This window comes from Urocitellus parryii, chromosome 7 (assembly GCF_045843805.1).
Source record: "Urocitellus parryii isolate mUroPar1 chromosome 7, mUroPar1.hap1, whole genome shotgun sequence".
Taxonomy (NCBI): Eukaryota; Metazoa; Chordata; class Mammalia; order Rodentia; family Sciuridae; genus Urocitellus; species Urocitellus parryii.
In genome coordinates, this window is record NC_135537.1 from 178307212 (window position 1) to 178325676 (window position 18465).

The 18465-nt window shown below is 44.9% G+C and overlaps 1 protein-coding gene across 7 annotated transcripts in view; it reads left to right on the forward strand.

Moving 5' to 3' along the window:
- Positions 1-5503: 5503 nt before the first annotated feature.
- Positions 5504-18465, forward strand: part of Tmem94 (transmembrane protein 94) — a 34285-nt gene continuing 21323 nt past the window's right edge. For 2 of the 7 annotated variants that reach the window (XM_026404801.2, XM_026404807.2), the window contains exons 1-3: positions 5504-6270; positions 16154-16244; positions 17270-17399. In XM_026404801.2, the coding sequence (XP_026260586.1) occupies positions 17376-17399 (24 nt within the window). In that variant the 5' untranslated portion in view covers positions 5504-6270; positions 16154-16244; positions 17270-17375. Of the gene's footprint in view, positions 6271-15904; positions 15993-16153; positions 16245-16294; positions 16383-17269; positions 17400-18465 lie in introns of those variants that run through there. The other 5 variants (XM_026404803.2, XM_026404805.2, XM_026404802.2 and 2 more) reach the window with 5 other exon arrangements.

An 18465-nucleotide genomic window follows, 5' to 3' on the forward strand; every position in this document is an offset into this window, starting at 1 on the left:
GAATACCACTCAACATCTGACATATAAATTACTTTAATTTCTTGTTTATAGTCCATCACAACTCTCTCCACCCCATCTAAAATGTGAGCTCCGTGGGGGGAGGAATTTCTATTGACTTATTCATTGCTATATCTAATATACCCCACAAGTACACACCTGATACACAGAGCTTTGGAATTCTTTTCTAGGGTTGTATTATCATAAAAAGAGATAATCAGACAGACACTGTTGTGCAGGCCTGTAATTCCAGCAGCTCAGGAGGCTGAGGCAGGAGGATCACAAGTTGAAACCTGCTGTAGCAGTTTAGCAAGGCTCTAAAGCAACTTAGCAAGACCCTGTCTCAAAACATAAAAAAATAAAAAGGGCTAGGAATGTGGTGTGGTTAAGCTCCCCTGGGTTCAATCCCCCATACCAAAAACAAAACAAAAAATGATACTATCAAAGTGGGGCATGATGGTACCTGCTTATAATTCTGGCTACTCAGGAGGCTGAGGCTGGAGGACCACAAGTCTGAGGCCAGCCTGGGCAACTTAATAAGACTGTGACTCAAAACAATTTTTTTTTAAAGGGCCTGGGATATACCTCAGTGATAAGGTACTTGCCTAGCATGTGTTAGGCTCTTGATTCAATCCAAATATTGAAAGGAGAGAGAGAGAGACAGAGAGACGAGAGAGAGAGAGAGAGAGAGAGAGAGAGAGAGAGAGAGAGAGAGAGAGAGAGATATTAAGACAAAGAGTTGATCATTTCATGGTTTTTATTACCTGAGGTCTGACTGTCCCACAGAATACTGTGAGCACACACACTGTGCAGTAATGTATAAACATGTTAGTTTCACCAAGGCCTCTCATTATTAAATTTTATTCTTATCTGACTGAATAAGTGGGAAATACTGCATCCTTTTCAATTTAATATTTTTTGCTTATTAGTAAATCAAACCTTCTCCCATTAAAAAGCAGTTCCTTATATTTGCCTTCCTCTTGTGTCAACCGTCTGCTCTCCTCCTTTGATCCTTTGGTTCATGCTTTCAAAGAGCCTGGAAGTGTCTGAAACTTTGGCTGCGACAACAGATAATGCAGCTTATGGATCCTGACCTTGTTTTTTCTGGCAAGGGATTCTAACTGTAATTGTGGTTTAACTCAGTGAAGTTAAAAGATTTTAGCTTAGAGGTTTCAAATGGCCACCATTTCCTCCTGTCACCTTTAAACAAATGACTAGGTGGAAAAGATGGTGCAATGACACAGGATGCTCCGTGGGAGGAGCTAGTTTCAGCTTGCAGGTGGCTCAGCACGTAGCTCCTAGTTAGAAAAAAACGTGAATCAGGCCTGAATCACTCGCACTTTCTGACTCACTTCTCCTATCTCCATCTAGATGAAGTGAAGTCTTATGAACAAGAATGTTCTCCAGGGGGTACATGTTCAGTGGTTTGCTTTGCTTTTCCTTTTTACTTTTTTTAGACCTGGGTCTCACTATTTTGTTCAGACTGGCCTTGAACTAATGGGCTGAAGTGATCTCCTCTTCAGCTTCCAAAGTAGCTGGGACTATAGGCACATGGCTCTGATTCTGACTTGTTACCCAATACTTTGCTCTGATACTCTTCTGGGTACCTTGGAGCAGGACAGACGTGCTTTCTGTCATTATAACCGAGACAATATGTAAGTCCTTCTTTCTCCTTAAACCTTATGTCCAATGGACCTTTAGATTTGGCCTGTTCTACCTGCTTAAGAGCTCTTGGACCTATCTACTTCTTGCCATGCAGACAGCTGCTACTTTAGCAGGGGCCCTGGTTGCTCAGCCTACTGCATGACCTCCTCTGAGGCTTCCCAAAGTGGCTCTTACTTCTTTGCAGTGCACTCCCTACTTGGCAGCCAGACTCAGGTTTTGTTTTGTTTTTTTGGTACCACGGATTAAACTCAGGGGCACTGAACCACTGAACCACATCCCCTGCCCTCTTTTTTATTTTATTTAGAGACAGGGTCTCACTGAGTTGCTTAATGCCTTGCTAAGTTACGCTGGCTTTGAACACTCTATCCTCCTGCCTCAGCCTCCTGAGCTGCTCAGACTCAGTATTTTTATAAATGACAATCAGAATGTGGCCTTCTTTCATTTAAAAATCTTCCCATTGTTTTTCAGTGTCCTCAGAATAAAGTTCAAAGTCTTTGATGTGGTACCAGCCACCCTGCATGGCTGCTTACTGACTTCTCCAGCCTTGACACTTTCCCTGGACTGCTTTGGTCATGTTGGAATATGCCTTAATGCTTCAAGACTCTACCCTCCTTCCTTGAGACCTTTGTTGATGTCACCCCCTCTGTCTAGAATATTTTTTTCTCCTCTTTTATTGGGTGACTTATAGTCATCTTTTAGATTTCAACCTTAATTACTTTTTTGGGAAAACTTGCCTCAGCCACCCAAGACAAGACTAGATCACAGTGCTGTTGTAGCTGCTCCAGCTGCCCATTTGCAGCCCTTTGCACACTTGTGATGACATAATTATATATTTGTTTAAGGGCTTATCTGCTCCAGTAGGACATCAGTGACCAGAGGGCAGGGATCTAAGTATTGTGCAGTTTTGTGCAGTACTAAATGCTCGGCATGCAGCCCCATGTTGGCACTACTCGGGCTTCAATAAACATGCGCTGAGCCATAGGTGGGTTAACCAATCAAGGCATTGTGTAGTTGACTGGTTTTGAAAGAGTTTATTCCAAGCTAATTTAAGGACATTTGAGACATGTATCTTAAAGCCATGTGACATTGCATTTTCAGCTGTATTACATAAATATTCCACAGGATCACATAATACAGGAAGCAATACGTCTCTTTACTGTAATAGCTGGGATGAAGTTGCTGGGAGCTCCTGCACTGGCTACAGACACATCATTGAAGGGAATCCCCTTGCTGGTCAATTCACTGGCTATTTGCAAAGGAGCAGCAAATGGGGGAAGTCGTCTAATGTTGAAGGTCCTCTCCTCTTCCTTATCCTTCCTTCCTTCCTTCCTTTAGAACCATGAGTGTTTATATAGGTGGGAATGGAGAGGAAGATCCAACAGACAGGATGAAACTAAAGACATTAGAGTAAGGATAAATGGGTACTAGCTTCTACACAGAACTGTATACAAAGAAACCCAGGCTGGAAACCAAATATAATTGTAAAGCAACTTTAAATCTCATTGTAGTGTCTTAAGAAAAATGCCAAAGGGGGAGTTACCTAAATTATTTACAAGAGAGCTTAAAATCCTATATTTTATTTCTCTTTCCCTTCTCCTGTCTGCTAAGGGGATTCTGTATTTACCTGTTAGGTTCTCAAAATTGTTTCACAGCAGCAGAATAAGGGGGAAAGGTATTTTATCTAATCAGCCAAAATATTCTAACTCTGCCCTAAAGCCTTTCTTTTCCCTCCCTCCAAACTTTCTCCAACTCTTCCCTATGCCAGAATTTTCTGCTTCTTCTTGCTCTTCTCTTAAGAGGCTTCATTTCTCACTCGGGTGCAGTGGTGCGCACCTATAATCCCAGCAACTCAGGAGACTGGGGCAGGAGACTCATAAGTTTGAAGTCAGCCTGGGCAATTTGGTAAGACCCTGTCTCAAAACAAAAAATTAACAAAAGGGCTCGGGATATAGCTCAGAGGTAGAGCGCCACTGGGTTCAATCCCTAGTACCACCCTAAACTGGCTTCCTTTCTCAACTGCTTTCAACTGCTCTTTCTATCCTAGGACAGTCAAATCACTCAAGGCTCAGTTGCTTTCAATCCTGCCTCTTGTTACTATTCTGATTCTGTCCAATGGTTAGAAGCCTCAAGGGATGACAGAATCCTCCTCTGCAATCAGGAAGAGGGAAGGAGACTGCATACTCATGCATTATTAATATTATTTTCCTGTCAAAGAGATCAACAATGTGGAAAGCACGGTGATACATTATCCACAGGGAATTATGAGAAAACAGAGCATCGATGAGCCCACCTGATCTTAAAGGTTGATAAGGAGCCAACCAGAAAGCAAGGAGATGAGAAGGGCATTTCTGGCACAAGGAACAGCAGCAGCTAAGGTCTCAAGATGGGAAATAGCATGTGAGGCTGGAGGGGAAGGGACTTAGGACACAAGGGGAAGGGAGGAGAGAGCTCTTCCTTGTAGGGCTATTAGGATGTAGATGAAGTAGATGAGAACTCTCTTGTTAGTAGGCCTTGGTCCTCTCATCAGGGTTATCTTGGGAGACACAGGAGGCTTCAGAAAAAATGAAGTATCGCTGCCTGGGGTTGCTAGATTCCAGTAAGACATGGCTAAGGATTCAGAGTTGCGAAAGGGTTCATTTAGAATGGGGGCATCAGCACCTGTGACTCGAGCAATTTGACTTACTGCTTCAGCAAAGCCTTATGGCTGAGGAGATGCACAGAATGGTCTGGTCAGAGGGTGAAGCACAGCTCCTGAGACTGGCAGGCACTCAGCTGAAGTTCATCAAGTGACATTCATAAAGTCCAACAGAGTAGACAGAGGAGCCTAGGCACAATGTGGAGCAGGACAGGGGCCGGATGACTGTCCAGAGTTCATTAATTTCCCAGAGGCACCATGCGACTTTTAGGGGATGAAGAAGAAAGACCTAAGACACAGACGATTGGACAGTTCAGTTCAACAAACAGTAAGGTGCTGTGGAAACTGCCAGGATAAGCTAGCTGCCTTGGGGAGCTTGAAGTCTTTCACAAATAAACAGTGCTGCGCAAAGCATGGTTTTGAAAAGGTGGCAGTGGAGACACAAAGGAGGAGACACAGCACTATATGGAGAGATTCAATGAGCTTAAGTCAGAGAAGATGTTTGTGAGGGCAGTGTTTGAGGATCCACGTGGACTTGAGCACTGGCTTATTAGGAAAGAAACCCGAGTGTATGAGGAGCCATTAGGCAAAAGAGCAGTGATGGGAAGTTCTCCCATGTGTTTAGGGATGGTGGTGAATCTGCCGCTGCTGGAGTAGTTTGGCCTGTGTCAAGTTAGGCCTGGAAACATGCCTGAGTGAGTTTATGAAGGGCTTTGAAGAACAGGTGGAGAGATTTAGACTTGTCTACTTGCAGAAATAAACTGAAGATTTTTTTTCTTTTCTTTTGGTACTGAGGATTGAACCCAGGGGCACTCTACCACTGAGCAACATTACTAGCCCTTTTTAATTTTTGAGACAAGCTCTAGCTAAATTGCACAGACTGAACTTGAACTTGTGATCCTCTTGCCTCAGCCTCCTGAGTGGCTGGCATTATAAGTGTGTGCCATCATGTCCTGCTAAACTGCAGATTTTTGTGTGGAGGGAAGCGACATGATTCTATGGGTGTTTTAGGCAAAAGATTAACTGTTTAAAAATATGGTTAGGTAGTAAAATGGCAGTTTCTTGTCCAACTGAGGAAGAGGAATTTTAATTACATGATTAGGGAGAAGTAAGTATTTCCCAGGGCCAGCTATGGTCCTTTTCTGATTTTATAAACAGTTTTTTTTTTTTTTTTTTTAAGACAAGTCTTCCAGACTTAGATCTCTGGGAAAACAAGCAAACACTGACACAGGCTTACTTTGTTTTCCCAAGGGAAGTCTCCCAGGCGATTTCCCTAATTATCTAAAAAATTTTAAAACCTGTTTTTTCCCTTTAGAATTTAGTAGAGGTTAAGGGGAAACAGCAGTGTTGCCTTAGATTCTCCAGTGGTTTGGACGCAATATTAGTCCTGAGGGACTCACTCCAAGGTCTCTGTGCAAGGCGTCTCAAGACATTTCTTCTGGCAACCAGGACATTGCTAGAACAGAGTAGGAGAAATGGGACACTCTGCAAAGGGTTTACTAAAAAAGAAAAAAAAGGAGGGGGATATAGTCTGCCTATCTCTTTAGGACAATTCCGTGGGAAAACTAATCCGGGCGAAAGCCGTGCTCCTGCCTCTGGTCAGGGCCTCTGGAGCAGAAGGAGTCCAGGCATCACAACCGAGTAAGGACTGGGGCTCCGAGCTCTCTCCTGGCTCTCACCTCGCACATAATTCCGCCAGGCTCCCAGAGGGGCGGTTGAAGCTACAGCCCAGCGCGCCGCGTAACCAATAGGAAGCCAGATATCCCCGTCTGTCTCCAATCTCGTCCAATCGGCTTCCGGAACTTTAGCTTGTTGGCCAGCGCCTCCGTTGTCCGGGAAGGTAGGCAAGCCCCCTAGAGTTGCCAGTAACGGACATGGCTGCGACCCCTGGAGGAGGGGACGTGAAGTGAGGAGGGGGCTGGGAGGGGAGAGGGGACTGGACGCGGGCGAGGAAGACGGGCCCTCGGGCCCCGGTAAGTACTAGAAGGCTTGCGGCCCGAAAGTGGGGAGCAAGGGGGCGTGGGGCTCGGCCTTCCGCATCCTCTGGATTCTTGGCCAAAGCGACAGGAGTCTGGGGTCTGCACCGGAGAATGGCCTCGGGGGAGCCCTTCTTAGGGGGAGCCGAAGGGCTGGCTCTCGCCTCCAGCTCTTGGCCATTTCCTTTCGCTGTGTCCTCAGACTCTTGCTGTCGGCCCTGGCTTGGCCCCTGGGGGTCCCTTGTCAGAAATAAAGCTTCTCTCCAACAAAGAATCCCTGCCCCGGGATTGTCGTGTCTGGTCCCGGGCCAGAGGGCTCCCAGCGCTGATGGCACGAGTATTACAGGCTTCTGGGCGTCCCCATCCTCGGCCCAAATGAAGACCGTTGTGTCCCCGCGCGTGCTCCGCTGCTGCCCGGGGCCCTCGTGCTGACCCCGTCCTGTGCCCAGGCGGATGGAGGTGCGAGGAGCTTCTCGCAGCCCAGAGCTGAGACGGTGCAGTTTGGAACGTGCTCTCCGCTCCCCTTCCTTTCCTTTCCACAACTGTTTTAACACGCCTTAGAAACAACTGTAGGATCACAGTACTTGCCATCCTATAAAGGGACTTCGGTGCTTTGGCCTGGTCCCTCTGTCGCACACCCTAAAGCCCGGTTCTCACAGTCCCTTGCATGCTGCGGTGTGAGCCCGCGCCGCCGGCGCCGGGTGCCAGATGCTAGCAAAGCCCTGCTCTCCTTTCATTGGCGTGTAACCATGGGCAGCACTTTGGCTTGCGGGTCGATTTGGTCACGTGCTGCTCCATCCCACCCTCTCTTCCGAGTTTTTCTGTGGCTCTTTTGGAGAAAGAGGAGGGAGCGCTATACTGAGTTGTTTTCCTTGGGGTATGTGGTTTTATGCACTGGAAGGAATGATATTTTCTCACGCCCTAAGACGTTCAGCCTAGTGACATAGTTCAGTTACTCGGTGGATGCTCTCGAAGAGATGGGAGGGGGGAAGGGAGAAGCTTAATGTTTTTTTACGCGTTACAGATGTAGAGACAACTGGAGAGGCAAAAGGACATAACCAAGTTCTCCTTGAGCCAGACTAGAATTCAGAAATCTAGATTTTTACGTTTTTCACTCACTAGAGCCGGTTGTTTCCTTGGCTGCATCCGCAGTCCTTTTTATTTTTTAGTTTGAGTTAGACTCACTAAATTACCTAAGTTGGCTTTGAACTTGCGTTCTTCCTGTCTTAAACTCCCCAGTAGCTAGGATGACAAGGTCTGCACCACGCCCTGCTGATTTTTCTTTTTCTTTTTCCTTGAGGGGGGGTGTTACTGGGGATTGAACTCAGGGGCACTCAACCACTGAGCCACATTCCCATCACTAGTTTGCATTTTATTTAGAGACAGAGTCTCACTGAGTTGCTTAGTGCCTCGCATTTGTTGAGGCTGGCTTTGAACTCCAGATCCTCCTACATCAGCCTCCGGAGCTGCTGGGATTACATGTGTGTGCCACTGCGCCTGGCATGATTTATTTTATTTTTATTTTTATTTATTATTTTTTTTAGTTGTCAATGGACTTTTATTTTATTTATTTATATGTGGTGCTGAGAATCAAACCCAGTGCCTCACACATGCTATGCAAGCGCTCTGCCACTGAGCCACAACCCCAGCTCCCAGCATGATTTCTTATATAGATATTTATGTCTTTCTTTTTTTTTCTTTTTTTTTTTAATTTTAAAAGAAGGCCAGCCAATGTTTCTTAAGATATTTATGTCTTATATTGATATTTATTGTGTTCTCTTTCAGTATTTAGGGGCATAAATTATTATAGTGGTTCTCAGTCAAAAAAAAAAAAAAAAAAGGTGAGCCTTTTGTTTTTTTGGGAACCATGGCAGCATCATTAGAAATGTCATGAATGGGGCTGGGGATATAGCTTAGTTGGAAGAGTGCTTCCCTCGAATGCACAAGGCCCTGGGTTCAATTCCCAGCACCACAAAAAGAAAAAAAACAAATGTCATTAATAGGCCGGGCGCTAAGCAACTCAGTAAGACCCTGTCTCTAAATAAAATACAAAATAGGGCTGGGGATATGGCGCAGTGGTTGAGTGCTCCTGGGTTCAATCCCTGCTCCCCCCAACCCCCGAAAAAAAAGAAATGTCATTAATGGGAATATGTTGGATACAAGAACAACATAGAGGCAGAAAAGCATTGAGAACACTGAGGGAAGAAATAACCACTCTAGTGTCTCGGCATGGTGCTCTTGATAAAAGAAAAACTGATCTGGGATTGAGGATGTGGCTCAAGCGGTAGCGCGCTCGCCTGGCATGCGTGCGGCCCGGGTTCGATCCTCAGCACCACATACAAACAAAGATGTTGGGTCCACCGAAAACTAAAAAATAAATATTAAAATTCTTTCTCTCCTCTCTCTCTTTAAAAAAAAAAAGTATTTAAAAAAAAAAAGAAAAACTGATCTTAGTATCCTAAAAGAGGTAGTTTACAGTTTTATTAGAATGTAGATAGTCGTTAACCCTGCAGCAGGAGATAGCTTTTCAGATGTAATCCACAGTTACACTGAGGTCTAATTTCAGCTACCCTGTTAGCTCTTCCTTGCTCACTGGTTCTCTCCACAGGAGTTACAAAAGGGGAACCTGGCAAATCTTGCAGAGTAGTGCACTGACCAGGGAACTGAAGTACAAACCATCCCCTGGATAACCATAAAATGGAGGGTTAACTGTCCTTGATTACCCATACCACACCCCTCTTTTATGTGTGTTGACCTAGCTTCAGAAAATTAGACTAGGAGAGGCAGAGCTGGGCAGAGAAATGGAAGAAAACAGCACTTCACATTTCTATTTTGAGAAGTTGCTAGGGAGTTCCAGCTCCTAGTGTGGAGAATCAGCCCTTTGGAAATCTTAACTCCTGTAGAACTAATGAGCAACCAAGGGCACAATTCTTTGGTTCCTCTCTGCTTTTTCCCTAAATTGGGCTTAGGAAACAATTTCTATAGGGAAAGGGAGGAAAAGCAATGTAAATACTGCCTACACCCAAGACTTTATTTAACCCAACCTGGTGAGTCAAGTATGTGCCCTTCCCAAAGCAGTGTAGGCTGGAAAGGCAGCCTAGGTCCATTCCTGGTGTTCAAGTGAGAAGGCTACGGGTCAGGCTTGGCAGCCACTGGTAAATCTAGGTCAGTGTTTTTATCTTGTTATTGTGTGTTATTTTCTCCATGGTGTCTTTCCTTGATGAAAACTTACTCTTGACTCCTTTAAAAATATTGTTTAAACTCCAATTTCCGAGCAGACCAGGGTTTGTTTACAGCAGCTCAGGTGAAAGGTTAGGCCATGACTGAAACAGGGATTTTTTTTTTCTGAAAAGACCCGCCAGTGAGAATGTGTGGTTTGGTGATCAGGGGTTTGTATAATAATCAGCTTTGCCTAGGGCTGCTGAGACAGTAGTAAACATTATGGTCACATGGTATGGCTAGTAGGATAAGGGCCAGATTTCCACCCAAGCCCTTGCTTGCTTAAGGCTGGGGTGAGGGGTGCCCAAGGGAAGGAGAGGCCTGAAAGGCTGAGAGTTGCATTTGGGAAACTAGAAATTTTGGCGTAATTATATGATCGTAGTTTTCATAATTTTAGGATCCTTTTGAAATAGTCGTTCTTGATACTAGCTTTCCTTCCTGGGGAAGTGAACAGAAAACTACTGGGAAACACTGAAAAGAGAGAGACTCAAGGTAGAGTCCAAGAGTGAAAGCCTCCCTCAAGCAGACAGGGAACCCCAGAGGCCACATTGCCAGATAACAGAAGGCAGAGCCTCTCGCAAAGTCAGAATCAGAAGTTGCTGATTTTTTTTTTTTTTTTTTTTTTTTTGTGGTGGTGGTGGTAAAATATACAAGGGCATAAAGTTGAATAGTTCTGTAGCATTAAGTACATTTGCACTGTTATGTGACCATCACCACCATCCATTTCCAGAACTTTCTCATTTTCCCTAACTGAAACTATGTCCCTTTTAAACACCATGTCCCTGTTCACTCCTGCTGTACCCCCTGATTACCACAATTCTGCTTTCTGTCTCAGTGACTTTGAATATTGTAGAAACCTAGAATGGGTGGGGCAGTCACCCAGTTTTTGTGCTTTTGTGCCTGACTTATTTCACTTACTATGAAGTCTTCGAGGTTCATCCATGTTGTAGCAAGCATCAGAATGGACTTCCTCTTTAGGACCAAATTATATTCCATTGTAGGGATGTAATGAATTTTGTTTATCCATTCTTCTGTCGGTGGATACTTGGGTTGCTTCTGACTTTCTGCTGTCGTGAATGATGAACATGGATGAATAAATATCTGTTTCAATCCCAATTTTTACTTCTTTTGAGTAGATACCAGGAAGTGAGAAATTACTGATCTTTTAAAAGATATATTTGAGCCAGGTGTGTGGTACTTGCCTATAATCCCAACTACTTAGGAGGCTGAAGCAGGAGGATTGTAAATTCAAAACCAGCCTGAGCAATTTAGTGAGACCCTGTCTCCAAATAAAATATCAAAAGGGCGGGGGGATGTAGCTCAATGGTAAAGTGTCCTGGGTTAGATCCCTGGTACCTGTCCCCGCAAAAGGATACATTTTATACATTCACATGATTTGAAAATCAAAAGGCAAAAAAAAATTAAAGATATGAAAATATAAACAGTAAAAATTTTCCTCCAATTTTATCCCTAATCATTCAGTTCCCATTTACCCAGTTTTATGCTTTTGTTGAATCCAGGAAATCTAACCTTAGGTCATAAAGATTTTATCTTCTCTCTTCTAGAAGTTTTATAGTTTACATTTAGGCCTGTGATTCATTTTGAGTTAATTTTTGTACATGGTAAAAGTCATATTTCCAAGTTATTTTATTTTTTATTTTTTGCATCTGAATATTAAGTTGTTCCAGCACCATTTGTTGAAAAGACTTTCCTTTCTCCACTGATTTGTCTTGGCACTTTTCTCAGAAATCGATTGTCTATATATGTCTGGATCTATTTCTGGACTCTCAAATGCCAATCCCAAACCACACTGCCTTGATTACCATGGCTTTATAGCCTTGAAGCAGGTGGTGAAAGTCTCTTTGTTCTCATAAGGAAATCGAATTTGAATGTCTCATTATGAGTGGACTTGATCTTCTTTTTATATAAGAAGACACTGGATTTCTTGCTTCCATGGTCTCAAGATTAGAAGAGATCATAAAAAGTCATCTCTCTCCTAATATCAATCTGTTGTATTAATTATCTCCATAATTTCTCAGCCTCTGCTTGCTTCCCTTTAGTGATAGGGAACTTCATACCTCATGGGGCAGTCCATTCCACTTTTTAATACAGTTCCAATTATGTAAAAAGCCATATTGCTCATGTTGAGCAATTTGCCTCTTACAGTCTCCTCCCTGTCGTCCTCCTCCGTGTTTCAGGTCCTCCCAGAGCAAGCCTGGCTCTTCTTCCCATTTGCAGCCATCATACCTGTCTAGCCCTCCCCACTGTGTACCTTTGATGTGGGGAGCCTCTTTAGTTTTATTCCACCATTTCTCATGTCACAGTTTGGGTTTAATTTTTTTTTTATTTTTAATTTATGTTTTTGGTATTGGGTATTGAACTCAGGGATATTCTACCATTGAGCTACATCCCTAGCCCTTTTTTATCTATTTATTTTGATATTGGGATTGAACCCAGGTGTGCTTAACCACATCCCCAGCCCTTTTTATTTTGAGACAGGGTCTCACTAAGTTGATTAGGGCCTCACTAAGTCGTTGAGACTGGCCGCCAACCTGCAATCCTGCTGTGTCAGCTTCCAGAGTTGCATGTCAGAGTTTCTGCAACCTGGTGATGGCTCTCTGGAAGCCTTCCAGTTTTGTAAGTGTTCTTTAAATGTGTGAGGCCCAACTGAACAAAATATTCCAGTTATGCTCTACCTACAGAAACCAGACTCACCCAACTCTTTCTAGGGACATGGTAAGTCTGTTACTGTAGCCTGAGTGCAAATGAACTCTGGGTGACCATGCTCACTTATATTGAAATCGTGTTAACATCAATGGTAGTTTTACACAGTAGGTTTTGAACTTGGGCTTAGGGCTTAATATTTTTTCCCAGTAAAATTGAACCTGTTGGGTTTGGCTCATCATTTCAGACCATTCGGATCTCCTTGGATCTTGACTTTTATCCCCTTTCCAGGTTTGTGCTATCCAAGAATTTGATTAGCATACCATCTGTTTTCTCACCCAAGTCATTGATAAAAATATTGACTAGAATGCCACCAAGGATAGAACTGGGAGGCTTGCTCTTAAAAACCTCCCTCCAGCTTAGCATTGATGTATCAGTTCGTTCCCTTGGGGCATGGCTAATCAGTTGAGTACAAATCCACCAAGTTGTGTTCTGGTGGGTTGGGTGAGGCTAGAGTGCAAACTCAGCTACTGCAGATTGTGTTAGAAGGGATAGGAGGGATCAGAAGGACAGCTTACTCCCACCTCACCTTCTGCCAGAGCCCTGGATCCCACCTCCCACCTGTCTTTTCTTTTCTTGTTTTTAGTTGTAGATGGACACAGTACCTTTATTTTATTTATTTATTTTTATGTGGTGCTGAGGATCAAACCCAGTGCTTCACATGTGCTAGGCATGGCTTTTCCACTAAGCCACAACCCCCCCCCCCCCCACACACCTGTCTTTTTTGTTTTCACTTTGGTTCTGAGCTTGGCAGCAGGCAGTATCCATGCTCTGTTTTCATGGCTCCCATTGCCACCTCTGCCTAGCTGCTCTCCTTAGCCAAACCAGAATTATCCTAATTTTATTCTAACACTCTGCCCGTTGTTTCTTTCCCTTCTCCCTCTGATCTACTCTCTAGCCTCTTTAAACACTGGGACCTCCTCAGAGACCTTGAGGGCCTCTTTGGCCTGGCCTTCTTGCTCTCTCCATGTTGGCCTCTGATTCCTGACCTGGGTGGTCTGACATTTCTTCCCTCATCCTCCTCAGGCCTTCTGCTCTCATCAGACAGATCCACTCACCATCTTTCCAAAAGGCTCTGTATCTTTCTTCCTTAGTACCTCTGTCGGGACTTGTAGTTCTTGCTTAGAGTTCACCCTCCTAAGCTCAACGCCACCTGGCTTTGCCTGGGAGGACTTCCCTGGCTCCCTGGCCCGCCTCTGAGTGTACCCTGGTTGTTTGTAATTCCTGTTTAGTATTTCTATGCCAACTTGAGTTTTAGTTCCCTTTTTATAACAGCCCCAAATAGGCCATATTTGAAATCTCTCTGAAGACTGTCTTATATTTTGAAAACAGAACCATTCCTTACACCACTTTTTTTAAAAATATTTTTTTAGATGTTGATGGACCTTTATTTTATTCATTTATTTATATACAGTGCTGAGAATCGAACCCAGTGCCTCATACATGCTAGGCAGGTGCTCTACCACTGAGCCACGACCTGAACCCCCTTTTCTTTTTTTTTAAAAAAATGAATTAAAAAAAATTTGTACTTGTAGATGGACAGAATGACTTTATTTTATTTATTTTTATGTGGTGCTAAGGATTGAACCCAGTCCCTCACACATTTCAGACAAGCGCTCTGCCACTTAGCTACACAGCCCTAGCCCTCTTTACACTTCTTTATGCATACACAGTTGCCTCATGTTAGTTTTCTGTTGCTCCAACGAGGTCCTGAGACAATCAGTTTAAAAGGAAGAAAGGTCTCTTTTTGCTCACAGTTTCAGTCCACAGTCTCTTGGCCACTTAGCTCTGGTGGCACAGTACATCATGGCACAAGCATGTGGTGGAGGAGGCTGCTCACTTCATGGCAAGCTGGGAAGCAAAGAGAGAGGCCGGAGCCAAGGTTGCAACATCCCCTTCAAGGGTGTGCCTCAGTGACCAACTTCTTCCCACTAGGTCCCACCTCCTAAAGGTTCTGCCACCTTTTAATAGCGCCACAGGCTGGTGACCAAGCCTTTAACACGTTGGACCATTGAGGGTCACTGCAAGTCCAAACTGTAGCCCCTAGTACACTGTTACCCACAGTAGGTGCCTGATCATATTTACTTCCTTTGTTGTCTCCTTTCCCTCTTAGGTCCCCCAAATCTTGTGTGTGCTAGGCATTTTAGAAGTTGGTTGAGCTTTTTAGTTCCATCCCAGGTTCTTCCTTACCTTTTAAAAATCATCTCTGTGCAGCAAAATTCACATACAGTAAAAGTAAAGGACCTATTTAAGCGTATTGTTCAAAAAATTTTGACAAATAAACAGAGATATAAATGCCATCCACAACCCAGAGACTGAACAAAAGGTCCTTGCTCACTCTGCAGTCACTCCCTGCTCCCAGTGGCCCCTGATCTGTCTGTAGATCAGTTTTGTCTGTTCTGAAGTTCATGTATGTGGGACTGTATGCTAGGGACTCTTGGGTCTGACTCCTTTCACTCAGCAATTTTTAAAAAATAGTTTTTAGTTGTTAATGAACCTTTATTTTATTTATTTATATGTGTGCTAAGAATTGAACCCAGTGCCCCACACATGCTAGGCAAGTGCTCTGCCACTGAGCCCCAGCCCCAGCCCCTCAGCAAATCTTTTTGAGATTTATTTATACAATTTTATATATTAGATTATACTTTGTTTTGTTGCATTGCAAGGTAGAGTTCCACTGTATGGATAGGCCACAGTTTATTCATCCATTTCCCTGTGAATGGACATTTGGCCTGATTGCAGTTTGGGGCTGTTTCATATAAAACTGCTAACAACATTTGCATATAATTCAAGGACTAATGTTTTCATTGCTGTGTCACATAGTAACTGTGTGTGTAACACTTAACTTTAAGAAACTGCCAAACTGTTTTCCAAAATGGTTGTACTGTCTGGCCCGGTGACTCACGCCTGTAATTCTAATAACTCTGGAGGGTGAGACAGGAGGGTCTCAAGTTTGAGGCCAGCCTCAGCAAATTAGTGAGACCCTATCTCAAAATAAAAGGTAAGAAGGGCTGGGGATGTGGTACAGTGGTAAAACATCCCTGAGTTCAATCGCCAGTACCAATTTTTTTGTACCTACTATCTACCAATATTATAGTAGATCCCCTGCATATACTACTGTACAGTTTTCAGGCCATCTTAGTGAAATACATATTGTTATTTTCATTCTGAGAATAAGCACACAGAAGCTCAAGATCATCTGTCATTTGATACATGTCAGAGCTGGGATTTGAACTCTGGGATATTTGGCTTTCGAGCTTGTGCTGTTTTTCACAGTGGCCTCTAATGGATCTGGCCGTTTAAGGGAACTGCTCCTGGTTTCACGTCCAGACATGAAGAACAGTCTCTTCCAGAACCTCATGTATGGAATGCTGGGAAAACAGACTGTTAGGAAAAGGTCATGTTCCTGGCTGCCCCCTGTACTGCCGTGGTCCCAGCTGGCTGCAGAGTTATTTCTCTCCTGCAGTGTTGGTGGAAGAAGTTAACAGGCACAGTCCCCATCTAGCTCCTGGTGTCTTTCCCTGTGGGACCACTACCTCATCCAGCCCTGCTGGGATGGAGTGTCATGGGGACCTCAGCCATCACTGTAAACAGGGCCTGGGCAGCCTGAATCAGAGTGTGGCCTTGGGGAGGAGTGGTTTGGCCTCTCAGGATCTCATTTCAGTTGGCTGCCAGGGACCAAATGTCACTGCCTCGCAGAGCAGCTTCCAGCGTCACTCTCTGTCTCTGACCCCATAGGCTGGCTCAGCTTTGAAAGTCCTGGCTGAAAGGAAGGGGTAGGGGGAAACTTGGCAGAGCGGCCAATGACATCAGCACTGATTCCATCAGCACTGATGCTGCCTGAGGAATTGGGTGGGATTTTGGAGTGGAGTTGGTGGCTGCAGAAATGGGGCCTCCTGGCTGGCCCTCTGGACACGGCTTCCTTGTTTCCCCGCAGCTCTTTTATGGGTCAGTTCTCCTGTGCTTCTGATTGGCTCCTCTTACCGAAGTTATCTGCAGGCCCCAGAAATAACTGCCCTCGTCAGCAGGTTAGTGCTTTTGCCAAGAGGAGTCACCTGGCACCAAACTAGATCTCTCAGTATCACTCTTCACCCAAACATGCCCTGATTTGAGGCCTTGAAAGTCATGGTGGCATTCCTGTGATCCCAGCAACTTAGGAGGCTGAGGTAGGAGAACTTCAGGTTCAAGGTCAGCCTCAACAATTTAGCAAGACCTGTCTTAAGATAAAAAATGAAACAGGATGGAGATGTGGCTCAGTGGAAGGGTGAGGGTCAAGCTTTGTGTGGGGCAGGTACTGGGTGACTGGAGAAGTTAGGCTAATCTTTTTTCTTTTCTCTTTTCTTGTTCTTTTTTTTTTTTCTTTTTTGGTGTGGTGCTGGGCATTAAACTCAAGGCCTCCTGAATCAGGCTAAGCTAAGTGCTCTTCACTGAGCCACACCCTTAACCCCCGGGGCCATTCTTCATTTTCCAGATAACTAGTCAACTTTTGCCAGACTGGTTGTCAGATTGGCCTGCCTGTCCTTTTGGACCTCTGCTGGGGTGCCTGTCAGACACTGCCATCACCTGCATGAGAGGCTCAGGGGCCTGTGGGCATGTGTGTGCTGGCAAGTGTGGCCCACATTTCCCAGCAAGTAGAAAGAGAAGGCGCCTGCTCCTGGTGTCCACTGCTGTTCCCTCCTTGTTCGAGTTGTTTCTAGATTCCAGATGACCCCAATGCTCACCTTAACCCTAATTTTGAAAAATGCTTATAAGCCAAAGCTTTTCCTGTCTGCTGGAAGTCTGATTAACAGAGAATGCACAGAACCAAACACAGTGTGCCTCTGAAAAAGAGGATTGGAGTTCTCTCTGGAGTCCTTCTCTCCTGGCTTCAGAGAGTGGAAATTGCCCCAAACTAACTGCTCAGAGCAGTCCTATAGTAGGATGGGGCTGATGGGGCCCTGGCACAGTGGGACCAGTACTTTCCTCTGTACCACCCTGTGGCTTTGATGAGACTGTTGTGTAACACAGTAGTCATCTAGTCCTGCAACCTGATTTCTTTCTTCTTTTTCCCCAGATGCTGTGACTGGGGCAGACGCGCTGGGGTTTGTCCATGCTGGGGAGGAGTCTTCCTTCCGGGTGTGACTGCCTTCATCTGGGCATGCCTGCAGTACCCTGGGCCCATGGACCTGAAGGAGAAGCATTTGGTGGGCCCTGCTCTGTTGCCATGTGGCTGTTGTTGGGGTGCCTCTGTTGGCCTCCCCACCTGGGTTTGCTGGGAGGTTCTCATCTGGGGGCTTTACACTGAAAGTAAGAGAAGGAGTGTGGCTCTGAGGCTTGAGAGACATGACCATGACCCCTCTGAGATGCTTGGCTGTGAAGGATGAAGAATGAAGGGCAGACCAGTTAACACAACTGTGCAGAGGTGGGGCTTCTGATTTGGGTTGGCCCCCGGCCAGTTTTCCACTTCTTGCCCAGAGGTATATAATTTAGTTTGTTTGCTCTTTGCTAGGGCTATGCCCCAACCTGCTGAGCCATGTTGAGGACTGTTGGGCACCCTGTCTGTGGTTAGGGACCAGCTCCCCATCAGACTCCAAACAAAGCTGCTTAATCAGCTGGGGTGGGGTGGATGAGAGGGGGGGAAAGGGAGCAGCCAGGCAGTCCAGGCTGTCTGTAAGATCAGCCCAGCCTCCAGATGTACCATTTGGAGGTAGATTTGTCAATCAGAATATTCCTCTCCCAGGGTTGGGGATGTAGCTCAATGGTAGAGTACTTGCCTAGCATGTCTGTAGCCCTGGGTACAACTCTTAGTACCTCAAGGTGAAAAATGAACACACAGGGCTGGGGATGTGGCTCAAGCGGTGGCGCACTGGCCTGGCATGCGCAGGGGGCTGGGTTCGATCCTCAGCACCACATACAAATAAAATGAAGATGTTGTGTTCCCTGAAAACTAAAAAATAAATATTTAGAGTTTCTCTCTCTCTCTCTTAAAAAAAATAAATAAACAAACAGAATATTCTTTTCCTATGACAAAGACTGCCCCAGAGGAAGTCCAAGTCTCCTGCCTGGCTCCTGCACACCCTCCTAATGTAGGCGTCCTCTCTGTCTCTGCTCACTGCCCTCCAACTACATGGTGCTGATAACTGGTACCTACTAAGATCTTTAGTGTGTACGAGGCACCCACATTCTGCCTGCCCGTTGGTCCAGTGTCATTCCTTGCCTTGACTGTACCTCTAGTTATGCTGAATGCTTCATAGTTTGGACATATACACC